The sequence below is a fragment of the Acipenser ruthenus genome, chromosome 10 (assembly GCF_902713425.1).
Source record: "Acipenser ruthenus chromosome 10, fAciRut3.2 maternal haplotype, whole genome shotgun sequence".
Lineage (NCBI taxonomy): Eukaryota > Metazoa > Chordata > Actinopteri > Acipenseriformes > Acipenseridae > Acipenser > Acipenser ruthenus.
Genome location: NC_081198.1, coordinates 38,383,865 through 38,400,202, shown reverse-complemented (window position 1 = coordinate 38,400,202; position 16,338 = coordinate 38,383,865). Strand labels below are relative to the sequence as shown.

At 35.4% G+C, this 16,338-nt stretch overlaps 1 protein-coding gene across 8 annotated transcripts in view; it reads right to left on the bottom strand.

Annotated features, from left to right (window-relative positions):
• gulp1a (GULP PTB domain containing engulfment adaptor 1a) overlaps positions 1 to 16,338 on the bottom strand; it is a 125,835-nt gene that overhangs the window by 31,521 nt on the left and 77,976 nt on the right. For all 8 annotated transcript variants that reach the window (XM_059032187.1, XM_034003085.3, XM_059032186.1 and 5 more), the window contains 2 exons: positions 10,080 to 10,141; positions 7,254 to 7,325 (listed from right to left, as the gene is read on the bottom strand). In XM_059032187.1, coding sequence (XP_058888170.1) covers positions 7,254 to 7,325; positions 10,080 to 10,141 — 134 coding nt within the window. The remainder of the gene's footprint in view (positions 1 to 7,253; positions 7,326 to 10,079; positions 10,142 to 16,338) is intronic.

The following is a 16,338-nucleotide window of genomic DNA, read 5'->3' as shown; positions in this document are numbered from 1 at the left end:
TCGTAAACGTTCAGGGAGTATCCGTCATTTATTTATTTAATGAAAATCGTAGGATTATACCTCTTCAACGTAGCGCCATAGCAGAACCTCCAAAATAATAGCTGCTACGGCCAAATCGTAGCAGTTGGCATCTCTGTCAATCACGACTATTACATTTTGAAATATGCAATCTGCATTTTCATACTCGCCACATCTCTACATATGCCTCAGGTACATGGGTTTCATCAATAGTACCCACGCCTTCTGTGTTACTGAGTTTATAAAATGTCTCATTTTTACTTTGAAACTGATTTTCCTGATTGGAATGAAATGCGATCTGAACCACCGGTTTTAGTCTTTTAACTAGCCAATCAGGATGCAGACAATTTTTATAAATGGACTAATAAAACACTATAAATACATTTACAACGGGTCAGTTACAATGGTATTCAATACAATCATGTTTTACAACATTTCATTAATATTTCATTTTGAATGTATGATGATTTCATGAATTTGAAATTGTTAAAACAAAAAAAAATTGCCATTAGTGCAATTTGTTTTCGGAACACCAAATAAACATATCAAAATGAAAAAAAAACAAAAAAAAAACCTGAAAAAAAAAGTAATACTTAATTCAAGCCTCAGAATTAAAAGTCTTAGTTACCTATTTACAGTTTTGTAACTTTATTGGGTGAAAGTATGAGAGGATCAGGAAACAAGTTAATAGTCGATTCTAGTGTCTGAAATAACACAGAGAAGCAATCCAAGGATGTAGATCAGCCTTAACCCTGTCTGGAATCTATGATTTACAATGTAAATAATAGAAAGTGTGCAAATATGAACTCTATTTAAAGTGAAAGTGAGGCCAGCATACCTTCTAATGATATAAAGGCCATTTTAGTCAGCATTACGGTTATTTAAAAAATAAAATAATACAGTTATATATACACATATATACACACACACACACACACATATATACAGACGTGCTCAAATTTGTTGGTACCCTTACAGCTCATTGAAATAATGCTTCATTCCTCCTGAAAAGTGATGAAATTAAAAGCTATTTTATCATGTATACTTGCATGCCTTTGGTATGTCACAGAATAAAGCAAAGAAGCTGTGAAAAGAGATGAATTATTGCTTATTCTACAAATATATTCTAAAATGGCCTGGACACATTTGTTGGTACCCCTTAGAAATGATAATAAAGAATTGGATTATAGCGATATTTCAAACTAATTAGTTTCTTTAATTAGTATCACACATGTCTCCAATCTTGTAATCAGTCATTCAGCCTATTTAAATGGAGAAAAGTAGTCACTGTGCTGTTTGGTACCATTGTGTGCACCACACTGAACATGGACCAGAGAAAGCAAAGGAGAGAGTTGTCTGAGGAGATCAGAAAGAAAATAATAGACGAGCATGGTAAAGGTAAAGGCTACAAGACCATCTCCAAGCAGCTTGATGTTCCTGTGACAACAGCTGCAAATATTATTAAGAAGTTTAAGGTCCATGGAACTGTAGCCAACCTCCCTGGGCGCGGCCGCAAGAGGAAAATCGACCCCAGAGTGAACAGAAGGATAGTGCAAATGGTAGAAAAAGAACCAAGGATAAACTGCCAAAGAGATACAAGCTGAAATCCAAGGTGAAGGTACGTCAGTTTCTGATCGCACCATCCGTCGCTTTTTGAGCGAAAGTGGGCTCCATGGAAGAAGTCCCAGGAGGACTCCACTTTTGACAGAAAAACATAAAAAAGCCAGACTGGAATTTGCTAAAATGCATATTGAAAAGCCACAATCCTTCTGGGAGAATGTCCTTTGGACAGATGAGTCAAAACTGGAGCTTTTTGGCAAGTCACATCAGCTCTATGTTCACAGATGAAAAAATTAAGCTTTCAAAGAAAAGAACACCATACCTACAGTGAAACATGGAGGAGGCTCGGTTATGTTTTGGGGCTGCTTTGCTGCGCCTGGCACAGGGTGCCTTGAGTCTGTGCAGGGCACAATGAAATCTCAAGACTATCAAGGCATTCTGGAGCGAAACGTACTGCCCAGTGTCAGAAAGCTCTGTCTCAGTCGCAGGTCATGGGTCCTCCAACAGGATAATGACCCAAAACACACAGCTAAAAGCACCCAAGAATGGATAAGAACAAAACATTGGACTATTCTGAAGTGGCCTTCTATGAGTCCTGATCTGAATCCTATCGAACATCTATGGAAAGAGCTGAAACTTGCAGTCTGGAGAAGGCACCCATCAAACCTGAGACAGCTGGAGCAGTTTGCTCAGGAAGAGTGGGCCAAACTACCTGTTACCAGGTGCAGAAGTCTCATTGAGAGCTACAGAAAACGTCTGATTGCAGTGATTGCCTCTAAAGGTTGTGCAACAAAATATTAGGTTAGCGGTTCCATCATTTTTGTCCATGCCATTTTCATTTGTTTTCTTATTTACAATATTATGTTGAATAAAAAATCAAAAGCAAAGTCTGATTTCTATTAAATATGGAATAAACAATAGTGGATGCCAATTATTTTTGTCAGTTTCAAGTTATTTCAGAGAAAATTGTGCATTCTTCGTTTTTTGTGGAGGGGTACCAACAAATTTGAGCACGTCTGTATATATATATATATATATATATATATATATATATATATATAAAATGAAAAAAAAAATCTGCTGAATAGAAGACATTACCTAATGGTGTTTTAAGAATATAAATCATAAGCTTCGAAACATACTACTGAAACTTTCCAACAGAAACATCTCTGTTTCAGCCATATAAGGGAGGTTTAAAAGGGTTCTGGCTAAATATCAGCATTCTGTAACTAATCCAAATAGACTGCTCAAAGTTATGACAAACACATCATCAAAAAGCTGTTCCACATAAACACTTCATATCTTGCCAGTGTTTATAATCCAGTTCTCAATTATAAATGAGCTTTAATAAACTTTGCTACTTCCTTGCATTTCTGTGTGCACATGACCAAGAACTGCATTGCTCTACAGGCAGCGATAACCTTCATCTCTGGAAGAATATAAGCATTTTCTTTTATTATTATTTTCAAATGCAAATTAGTTAACCCACATTATTGTGCTTCAGGGGCATCCAGTTAAACAAACAAACATAAAAAAGAAATAAATACATCAGAAAACCACACACACACTTCAACATTGTCTGAATAAAAACATCTGATTAGCATACATGCTGTCCAGAATTTGACCCAACATTAAACATCTGCTCAAGCCTCACATGTTATGGGAACAGACCAGTGAAAGGTTTCATTTGTTTGGTATTTAGTCCCTTAACAAACATACTTCATCCTGTGTACTGTAGTTCTGTTAGGAATTTGCAATAAATTAGGATTTGCTAGCCTCCATAATAACATATTTGAGCTAGGTAATACGTTAGCTTTTTATCTTTTAAAATGCCTATTACATTTGTGGTATGGCTGTGCTTGGAAATGTATTCCAGCCTCAATATCAGATGGTACTCTTGCTAGCCCAGTATTTGGAGGAGAGTTTCAGTTCCATCACGCAGTCTTCACTAATAAATATTAGTACAAACCATTAATACAAACCTACTCACGAGACACTAAGACACTAGGTAAAATCACTTGCCACATTTACAGTAAATTATATTATTATTATTATTATTATTATTATTATTATTATTAATAATTTCTTAGCTGACGCAACAGAGATGCCAAATTGCCTAATAACAGCCAGCTGGATGTCTTCCCTAGCTTACTGTAAATCCACAAACATTTAGTACATCTGCGGTTATTCACCCTTTTCCAACAATTTACCACAGACGTTCCCACACTGCAGAGTCAAGCCCACACCCTGAGTCATTACTGTGTGCAACTGAAATGTTAAATGAATTGAAGCATGACCAGCAGGAATTACTGTACTCATAAAAACAAAAAACAAAAAGTAAAACTGATCTGTAGAATTGTAAGAAGTTCCTATGAACCCAGTATAATATTATTAATAATAATAATAATAATAATAATAATAATAATAATAATAATAATAATAATAACTAGAGTTGCGAGCAACTTTACGGCTTCCAAGCAGTTATCGTGAAATTTAAGCACATTGGTTATAATAAATGAAGAGTTATCACAACTGTGCTAACTGTCAATTTTGGCACACATATTGGAATTATTGGTTGGTAGGCAATTTAAATTTTATTTGGATGCACACACAATTCTAAATAGTATGCAGTCATATAGACTTTTAAAATAATGCATATAAGAGGCTAACATTGTTCTAAATTCTAGATCGCTCTTTGTTTGAGTTTGTGTGCGTGTGTGTGTGTGTGAGAGCGTGTGGTGCCCTATTCTTAATTTTGCAATATAAAATGTATTGTTTTTTGTATATTTTAATGCCACTATCATTTAATATGCATTCTTTTTAAAGCAATAGAAAGTGTTAATAGTGTAACAATTGGCTATCAGGGGTGCCTGGCAAATACACAATTCACCATATGTAATTGTCAGCAAACCGCTACTAGGACATAACATGTGCACGATTCATGAGTAACACCACTCGAATCCTATGCAGAGGAATTATAAACAGGACAGAGGAGAGAAGAAGCTGGAACAGAACCCAGAGAGACAGTACAAATTGAGCATTTATTGTGCTCTGCAGGTAATAGACCTTTTGGAGAATTGGCTCAAATACAGAACAAATTATTTCATAATAAATCACATCCAAAGTTATATTATAGCACTCAATAGTTAACCATCTGGCCCAACAAACATAATATCCGGCTGAATCAAAAACATCATATTGCACACTTGATAAACTCATTATAGTTTGCACATAAATAGTAATTATTGCACATCAATAGTAGCCCAGTTATATTACACACTAAATCATGTATATTACACATAAGCTAGTTATATTGCACACCTTGGTTAATCATGTATATTGTGATAAGTGAAAAAAAAAACCAAAAAAAAAACCATACATCTTTTAAATACACTGGCTGATTCGTTGCCACCTATTGAGGATTTGCGATTGTGGTTTTATCAGTTTAGTCTTAAATATATCTATGAATGTAGTGATGAAATAAAATTTAAAAAAAAAACAGATGCCGTATCAGTACAATATACCCATTCACGTGTCAAATTTTGTGCGTTTTGGTGCAGCCGATAAGAAGTTATACGCTGTTTTATTGCCAGTTGCGTATATTGATGATGTCATGCAGCGTGGACGTCATGATTTTCACAGTAGCAACTTCCCTTGAACAAGCGTAACAGATGACCATACTGAGATGTTTTATTCCAATTTTTGTTTCAATCGGATAAGCGGTTTCAGAGAAGATGTTTGAATTTTGATGATTTTATATTTTTATGGTAATTTTATGTCATTAATCAATGTGGTTGCCAAACCACATAACCAATCAGCTTCATATTAACAACAGTTAATCATGGACTATCTCTCAACATGTATAGCAATTTTCAGAACTCTGCAGAAAGCGGTTTCCGATACATAGGTGTTTTAACAAATTCCTCAAAATCCAATATGGCTGCCGAACCATGCAACTTGTGCAAATTTGCTGAATATCACCAACTATCATCCATAGGCATCTACCAGTGTACCAAATTTCGTGAGTTTTTGAGCATGTTTTGGCAGAAAAAAAAAATAATAATCCTAACAAAAAATAATAATAATAATAATAATAATAATAATAATAATAATAATAATAATAATAATAATAATATTACTACTATTAGTATACAGTACTAGCAAAGTAATTTATGCTACATTTTATTTATAACTGGCATGTCTGAGTTAACACTTACTTTGACTGAATACAGTAAAACATATTTGATGTTTTGACTGCCCTTTAATTTTACTAAGTTTTGCATTTCCCTCACCAATCTACAAATAGATATTTTTTTTATGAACAAAAAACAAAACATCCCGAGGGTATAATGTAAGGGAAATGGCATTTCTGATGGAATATTTTGTAACATGTAAGAAGTAAAATGTATATGTGAAAAAACAATAGAATACTTCTGTGGAACTGATATTAGGCAATAATAAAATGTGTACCTTCACTATACCTCAGAAAGATGGTTAAAATTGCAGATATCAGCTGTTAAATGTTCTGAACATTCCTTTTTTGTTTCCCATTTTACCGGCAAATAGTATGTGTTTTAAATACATATACCTGATAATGTACTGATTGTATTGCTGCACCTGCCATGAAATGCAGAAGAATAAGTATACAAAATACAAATGCTATGGATTTAAGAGGTTTTAGCACCATCTACTGACAAAATGTGCACTAACATAAAGGGAAAAGTATTGAATTACACACTTTTTGTATTACCATCGTTCAACAGTTTTTTGTTTTTTTTAAATAAAACATCTGCTTTCCTTGTGACGGCCGTCCTCTGCTATGTCCTGTAAGGTGAATTCTAGAAATAGAAAATATACATCTGGGATCTTACACTAGGACCACATGGAAAATATTTTCCTACAAAATGAAATCTAACATTGCTGTTTCTGGCAATGAATGGTTTCTGGTTTCCTGTGAAGTATCCAGCCAGATTTTTTTGTAACTGTTTGACATTCTAGACATGATTATTTGGTTCTAACTATATTACGCACAGTAACACACAACCAATGCTTACAAAAGGTCACTGACTGGGTATTCTAAGTCAGTGTTTTAGGTTCTTCACAGTGCAGGGCTGTTTGCTTTTTACAAGCAAAGCTATGCATCAAACAGAATGGTCCTAATATTTGTTATTTTTTCTGGATATTTGATCCAGAAGATGGGTAGAGTCAACGTTTTGAAATGTGTTTTGTCTGTTTCTTAGGGCAGCCTTGGCAGCAGTCCTATATGAAAGATGAACACATTATGCTAAACTTGTATTTGATAGGAATTTTTTTGTAATTGTTAGTGAACAGAAAAATGGTTTATTTCAGTATTCCCACATTTACCTATTCTATGAGGTAAATGTAGGAAGTTACCAATAGTAAATAAATGGATGCGTCTTTGCCATTGAAAAATGGACTTAAGAAAAGTTGGCAATAAAATGATTTAAGCTTTACTGGAATTATTTTGTTAGCTCTATCTACAACAACTTTCATATACAGATGGTTCATTTAAATTGTGTTTTAAGGAGGCCCTTCCTTACAGTACACAGTAGTTCTTTTGTGAACTGTTCTACGCAAAGAGCACCATCTTTGCTCCCTTAAATGGTGCCTGAGTCCTGGATTTAAATCAAATTACAGATAAAAATAAAATGTACCTTTAATTTTCGAACAGCATCCCTCACGATTTCTGTACCTTTTGGTTGGTCAACTTCTACATTTCCAAGAAACTGCAAAGACATTTAAAAGATAACAATTTATTATCTCCAGATATAAGCATACAGATGCAAATGATGTAAGGACAGACAGACACCCCATATATCTCCAGAATCTGATATTTTCAGTAAACAATAAACCATGGTAATACGAGAGTTCATGACAATTGGAGAAGTGGTTCTCCAGATATATGGAAAAAAAATTGATGTGTGTGATGTGTGACATATAGCAGTACATACTCCACAATATCCCCTTCTCAGTAGATTTCATCCTCACCGGGGAAAAACAATGTTATTACATATTGTATTTATCAGAAAAATTATAATATAATGAAGGATTTACAAACAAAACAATAAAGCTGAAAATGATATCAGAAATCAGCTAAAAGGTGCACACAATATAACTTCTCCAGAACTGTTTAGCATGAAAATGTTATGAACTCTGAGCAAAAATGATCACAGCAGACATTTACGTTACAACAAATATCCAACAGATGGCATCATTAACCTGCTTCTTGTTTCATATGTTAACCAGAAAGCCTTCAAAACATCTATCTTTTGTGCACAGTCTGTCACAGGAAATCTCCCAGTCACTTAAGACACTAGCTGCAGAAAACAAGGAAGTGAAAGTCTGCTACATAGTCCGTGTTGCTAAGAGTGATACCTAATGTTTATTTTTTAGTTTCATCATAATAAAGCTGCATTAATTATTGAACGTCATCACCGTTGTGTTACTGTGTACAGTATATAAGTATTCTTCAAACACTAATCTGTCTATGTGTTTGTTGCATCTAGAGGAGTTAATTTCTTTCAAACCAAAAAGATTTGATTGCAAAGTATCCAAAATAGTGTTATCAATATATACTTTAGCAGAATAAAAGGATTGCAGGATTTGACTATTCCACTGCAGCAGAAGGATGCAGTCACCCAAAACCTTGCCATCATTAGCAGAGTGTTTTCAAAACAGCAACTGCAGAGGGAAAGTGACAGAAAATAATTATCACAACAAACTTACTTCCTCTAAAAAAATGTCAGTAAAAAAACAAAGACAGATGGCAAATGACTGCAATACTGTCCCTACAGCTGAAGTGCCATTCCTCTACTTAATCAGGCATCTCCTTTGAAAAAAAAAAAAAAAATGGTAAGAGACCAGAGAATTCAATACATTGAGAACATTTACTCCTTTGGGTATACATGCAGTTTTGCTAGTTATCATTTAAGAGTAAATCGAGGATGCCAAAAGGATTCACCAAATAAAGATGTTCATATAACCATCCGACCTATTGGTGGGAGCGTGTGACTGCATTCACAGTATTGTGGTTAGGGTTGGGAAGAGGTCTACAACTATGCATCAAATTCCAAAAGTAATTCACCAATTACTTTCCATGTGCATGTGGATTTGATGCACATTGAGACTGGGGATGTCAACATCATAAAAAGAAACTTTGACAAGACATATTTCTGGCCTACTTGAACTCAGTTTGACAGTAATAAGCCACTGTCTTCTGATCCACTGAACCTCTAGAACATTTTTAAAACTGAAAGTGCCTCTTCACAACACCTTCACTATAATGTTTTGCTGAATTTTTGACATGCGTTGCTCTTCTTTTAAATTTCTTTAGTGGGTCTATGCAATGCAACAGAGTGGAGTGTTATATAAATCGATAACAAAAAGTAACCATATATCATAGAAGTAAAGAACTGAAATGTCATAGCAGGAAGTCAATTAGGGCATTCTAAGATGGTCAAAACAGATGTAAAAAAAAGTGTTATTAATCTACATTTAAAAAATGAGAGTAAAGTAGTAAGCCGCCAATCATTTTTTGCAACAGAATAGAGGTGGCTACTTTTTTCTACTCTGTGTATTATTCTGCAGCATACCAGACTGATGCTTTCGAATTACTGGAACGCCACAATTTTAACAATTCTTGAATATAACTCTGCCACCACTTCAGAAACTAGCAAATGTGCATAACGGCAGCTGCAGATGGTAGAACAATTCAAATGTACTGTAATGCTACTGTATGCTAGTCTGCTCCCTCCTGATGTTGCAGGATGCATTATGATTAAGGTACAAGGAACAGTGGGATCTTATTTTTTGCTTGGTGGATTGGCCGTGGTCCTCAAGAGTTGGCTATTGTAAATTCCCTGTTGCCAACTAAACAAATGGCTGGTAATTAAGCATTGGAGCAACTACAAACAAGACAAGACAACACTGGAACAAACCAAGCATAACACAGAGTTGACAGGAGACTAAAATAGTTAAAAGTAAAAACAAACAAACAAACAATACAGTCATATTTCAAATGCTTTCGTCAATGCTATTCTTCCTACAGTCCAGCTGTGATCAATAAAAAGAAGCAATTTGACACCAAACAAACCAATAAATGGGACAGGTTTTAAAATGATTGATGGAAAAATGTGTTATGCCTGAAAATAGAATACATACAGTATGTATGAATATACAATGGTCGCTCTCCCATTAGTGTGCAAGAGCCTGGAAGCCTGCAGCTTGAAATGGTTCGGATCCCCCCTCAGCCAGGTATTGAATACTTGACCACCAATTACAGCAGCATACATAACGTAGGTCTAAAATCCTGTGAACTAGGTCTGGACGGCAACAAGGATGCGTCACTATTTCCTGAAGGGTGAACATCGTCCACTGGGAAGCAGGCAGAAGACATTCTAAAGTATCTTGGTGGTCAAATGTCCAGCTCAGGATGTGACGTGTGTCCTGACCTGGCTGTGGTGTTGCTTGATAATACATACCTTTGCATTGTAGGATATATAGAGTTTTGCCAAAGCTTCGGGAGTATGCATCCACGTTTTATCTGGAATAAATAAATGTTTGCTTAGATTTAATATATTTTTAGACCTTATTTATAAATTCCACAGGAAAAAAAAACAAAACATTATTATTAATTTATTTCCTTAGCTCTTTTGATCAAACATCACCCTGAACAAAACAATTGAAGAACCAAAAGAACTTCATCCCAACAAGTTATTTCTATTTCTGGCCAGTTTCAGGAACCTCCACCTTAAGTTCAGAAGAAAAGGATTTCAGAAAACATGTCCCAGTTTATGATCAGCTTATTTCATGTGAAGTATACCTAACACTTGTCTTCTTGCTTACAACATACTACTGTTTAGATTCAGAAAATGCAGATGCAATTGTCGGATTGCTGTCCCTTCAGGGAGATAAATACTATAGAATGTATGTGTGTAGAATGGTGAACAGTTCTCCATAAGAAACAGGTGTTCAACTCTATTGAGTTTATAACAGTGAACAAATATTTTGGCACTGATAAATCTAAGAAACTTGACACTTCAGCAAAACGTATTGTTGTTCTATATATAAACTGCTAAAAACAGCTGCAGCGTTTATTCAAGGGTGGAGGTAATTAGAAGTACTATGGTTTTCAAAAGGCGCTTTTTTTTTTTTTTTACGATAGGCCTATTTGAGGGAGGCGTATATTGAAGTTTATTTCTGCAGATACAACTTGATCAGGATTGCGAAGAAGTCCTACAACTTTAAACTGAAAGCTGTTGATCTCGCAGATCAGATCTGTTTGACTAGGTGAGGCCACATACCAGTGTAGCATGGAGAGGGAAACAACAAGAGAGAAATGTCAATTCAACACCGAGGAGGTAGGTTTATTTTCCCTTTCTTTTCTTACAGCAGTTTCTAAGAGTCGCAGGGCTGAACTCTAATATACGGTCTGTTTCCTTCTCTTCAAACAGCAAGACAACTAATCACGGTCTCCTGGTCCAGACAGGGCTTCAGTGAGGAAGATGAGGATCCTGTGGCTATCCCCTAAGCAGCAACGCTACAGCGAGAGCTACACTAGCTTATGCTCCCCATTGACACTTCAAAACACCACACCCCCCACTCTCCGAACTTCCTGTCTGTGTCAGGATTCTGCAGCACCTCTTATTAGCCAAATACCATGCATACAACCAAAACAGAAATGCATTTAAGAAACTTAATCGTACAGCTCCTGCATTAGAACTAAAATGCATCACTTTTCTTGCCAATTCATATATAATATATATATATATATGCTGTGTACCTACGGTATTCTTTTTTTGTTTGGGTTCCATAAAGTTTACAGTAAAATACCAGTACGCTCCAGCATGCAATTGTGTTCTTTTAAATACATTTTATCAAGTTTATTAAATTATTTTTTGTTTATTCAAGTAACTGTTTTGTATGTGTTTCTTTATTATGTGCTGCATTTATTTGAGCTGGGGTAGGGGAAAAAATTTACATGTTTCATAAGAACATAAGAAAGTTTACAAACAAGAGGAGGCCATTCGGCCCATCTTGCTTGTTTGGCTGTTAGTTGCTTATTGATCCCAGAATCTCATCAAGCAGCTTCTTGAAGGATCCCAGGGTGTCAGCTTCAGCAACATTACTGGGGAGTTGGTTCCAGACCCTCACAATTCTCTGTGTAAAAAAGTGCCTCCTATTTTCTGTTCTGAATGCCCCTTTATCGAATCTCCATTTGTATAACGCTGGAATGAAAAAGTAGGTTCACAGCATGTAGCACAGCATCTAATATAAATGCATATGCATATTTTACAAGTGGTTCCAAGCCAAAAACCTCACCATTAGATAAACCTGCTCTCTGGTATAAAATGAAGAACAACTGACCCAACAAGTCATTCTGCATTAGGTTTAAAATGTAATTGGTGGGCCATCTCTGTACCTGATGGATTGCTTTTTAAAAGTATTTTGAATCTATTTGAAAATGGGACTGTTATCAATTTAAATTCATAGATTTTAGTGAGGTCAGAACGAGGTACTTTAAGTGGACGATAAATACCCCACCTCTAGTTGTTCTGCAATGATTAATCTGTTTCAGTACAGATACAAATAAACTAGCATACCTAAACAGCTTGGAATAATTAGGGAACAAGATGTAATATGAAAAAAAAGATCTGCACTCTATTAATCTTCGGAAAACATTCAAAAAGCTGTCAATGCTTCGATGAATGCACAACATGTGCTACTGTCTCTGGAGGACTGCATGAGTTTGTCTTTGTATCAGTGCAGGATGCTGATTTATAGACGCAGTTCAATTTTCACTTGCAGGCCAGGACTACAGAAAACTATGGTGACATTTGAAAAAACGCTAATACCAGTATAATAAAGTGGTATTCATCATGATGAATGTAGTATCAAAAAGGTCATATTCTTACAGAATACTAATTCATCAATTAACACCCACCCCACCCCCACCCTCTTCTCTGTTTATTATATTCAGTGATTGATTGTAAATTAGTTACCATTCCAATATAATACCACATGTTATATTTGTTAAGGAATGTGCAATGTGTCTGTTGGAACAGTACATAATTAATATTGGTTATATGCAGTGGTTATCCAAGGATTATTCTCTTCTATTGGATTCTATAATCTTAATCTATTTAAACAATCCAAGGTTTAATATAATCAAACCTTTGAAAGTTCTGCTGAGTCGTTTGATGGGGTGTGATTCACGAGTCACAATAGGTACATACAAAAGGCAGCATTTGTCATGTGCTCCCACATAAAGCAAATTATATTAGTGCTTACATCACTGTAATTCAAATTTATTTTCCATGTCGTATCTCCAAACAGGGCCATTTTTCAAATAATAATAATAATAATAATAAATAAAAAAATAGAATCATGTCAGTTTAAGAGACCCTGATGCCTGGGCTGCTATTTGCTCCAACACTGCTGGAACATCTTGAATCTTTACCCTGTAGACCATAAGAACATGAGAAAATGTACAAAGAGGAGGCCATTGGCCCATTAAAGTTTGTCCAGTTACTTGTAGCTGACTGATGTGAAAACTTCAAATTGGGTCTTAAAGGATCCAAGTGATTCTGCCTCAACAACATGACTAGGCAACCCATTCCATACGCTCACCACTCTCTGTGTGAAGAAGACCTCTGTATCTTCACTTAATTTCCGACTCTGTCCTGTGGTCCTGGTTTCTGTATTGCACTTAAGTATTGGTTAGGGCTAACTATGTGAACTCCTTTTAACATTTTAAAGCCTTCGATTATGTCCTCCCTAATTCTTCATGTTCTAGGTTAAATAGATTTGGTTCTTTCAGCCTATCTTCACAGTTCATTCCTTTAAGACTTGGGATAAGTCTAGCTGCTCTTCATTGGACAGTGGTGACCAGAACTGGGCAGTATTCTAAATGCAGTCTTACCCATCCAGAAAACAACCTCATCATAAACTGGATTGCTTCCCAGCACTGGCTGGTTGCTGACAGTGATGAGTCTATTACAACACCATTTGGTTAACTGGATCATATATTGTTGTGACTGGCATGTGACACTTTACATGTGTTGACATATTCAATATAAAATTTGCCACCTTTCTGCCCAGTTCTGTATGTAGTCCAAATATTTTGGGATTTCCTGGGGGGTGAAAGCATGTCGCCCGCTTCCCCAAGCTTCGTCATCTGCAAATCTGATAAGCTTGCTAATTATCCTCTGATATAAGTAGAGGTTTCCTCTCTTACAAGTACTGTACTCTCTGCTTCCTATGTTTTAACCAGGTTAGGAATCCACTTGCATGTACTTCTTTGAATTCCCATGGATTGCAATTTAAGGATTAGTCTCTCATGTGGCACTTTGTCAAAGGCTTTTTGGAAGTACAAGTAAAGATGTCATGGGTTCTTTTTGTGTCTATCACTGTAGCAATTTAAAATGGACATCTAAGTTCATTGACTGCGCAACAAGAATGTAAGTTAAGTAATGAAAGCACATCAATCAGTTTTTCATCCCCTATAATAATTCGATTGATCCCTGCTAGCCATTTACTAGTACAATTGGTTTAATGTTTGTGTTTTGGTGCATGCAGAATGAAGAAACTGTATGCTAACAAGGGTGCAACATTTTAATAAGCAATTCATCTAATTTAAAAAAGAATAAATGAAGGACATACTTTATTACAAACACTATTCGTAATTGTATTAACATTTATTAAAATGTTAAAATGTTGTGCTCTCGTTTTAGCATTCTACATTCTGTGTTTAAAAAAAAAAGTACAGACAAAAGCCTATTTAGCTGTTTCACATTAACACCCCATAAATAAAAGTGATTTTCCCATAAAACGTAATTAAAAACAGCCAGATTTTGTGGAAAAATCGCCCAGTTGGCAGCACTGCAGCTGACATCCAACAGGCCAGACTGAAGGCTCTCGCGGGCCGGATTTGGCCCACGGGCCGCCAATTGAAGAACGCTGCTGTAGACAATTTGTAAAACACATCATTTTAATTAAACATGTTTCTTATACATGCAAATGTTGGCAATGATATGCCGATGATGTTCCCGTGTACAGCAGTATAATAAATGTGCAACCTAATCATATATCAACATTAAGGAAGAATATTATCTGCTTCATAAAGAAAGAAAATAAATAATAATAATAAATAAAACCTGGCATATTTAATTTCAAGCAATGCAGACAGTCAGTTCCTACAAATGAATGTGTCCAGAATATATATCAGTAATATCGCTACACATTTCAGCCAGGGAAACGATCAAATATGATAAATTACATTTCATTTTCAGAAGCAAAAGCAAGTAAATAAATCTGGATTTTAATAAGTTTGTATGCACATATAGCCCACTCTGATGATCCTTAAAACAGCTAGTATCATATTCTCTATCTCGTTAGTACTACATTGGTAAGGCAGACCAAGTTTAGTCAGGGTTTGCGAAACTAGCCAAGACTATTAAAGCTTCATTGCCCATTACAGTATACAAACACTTCCCTGAGAATATGTTCTGCCTGTTTGTACAAGTAAGACATTTAAAAAGACCACCTGGGGGCTGTATACAAAACTTTCTAAATAGGGTTTCATATAGATGTAAAGTGGATGCTGTCAGCAGTGTTTGCTTATGTGTTTGTTCATTAAATGGTTTGGAAGCTGAAGAAATGTGTTGTTAAGTGAAGCTGTATGAGTGGAGTTGCAAGCAATTCCTCATTGCCACAGAGGTATACAAGAAAGCTGTGTATAAAGATGACGATGAAGTTGGCCCTGAGAAGCGAAGAAACAAAACATCAAATGACAGGAGATATGAACTCTAATAACCTTTAGGTCAGGCAATAAAAAAATAAAATAATAATAATAAAAAAACATCAAGTTACCTGCATTTTCCACAGTAATACAATTACTTATTTGAGTTCAATCTTGTTGCACTCACATATGGACATAGCCAAAGACCCAAAGTATTATTTTAGGACATCACAAGTAATTATTTATTTTTATTTTTACCGGCAATGTGAAATACTTAAGTCAAAAGATTAGATAACAAAAATAGTGGAAAAGTAAACTCCCTATTGTTGAACATTCATTTTGATAGCACCTACGCTGGGATCAAATCAGTTTAGCCAACAGGCTTCGGATACTCGTACAACATCAATGTCGGTGCCCACTGATAACATACTATAATCCAAAGCCTAGTCTGAAGGCCTCATGGTAACGATCTTAGTCTTTTCTTTAACAGTCATGTGTTACATTAAGTCAGAAAAGCCCTCTTCTCTTGCTACTGTATGCCTTGGGCTTTTCAGCATGTGCATGGAGCCTCACCTGGCAAGACATGTTCTACCTATTCATGCATTCTTCAATACAGATAACCACTTCTACATGAATCAAAACAGTAATTCCAACTGATGCTCGACATCCAGAGGCAATTATAAATCTTGTCTTTCAAAAATATATCACTGAAATGTTTGTTAAAGAGTGACAACAAGTAGTATCAGTGACATACATCCCCTGCCACTGCTGAAAATGTAAACTACAGCTAGTATGATGAAACATACAGACAGGTAGTTCCATATATACCCAGAATATATGATACTCTCAATGACCTATGCTTTCAGACAGAAAAGCAAAACAAATCTAAGGAACAAGGCAACTGTTTCTTAAATCAAGAAAAATAGAGGAAAATACTTTTTTTTTTTTTCTACCCATATAGTCCAATAGTATGGGAAGATTTATACAGGTAACTGCACTTT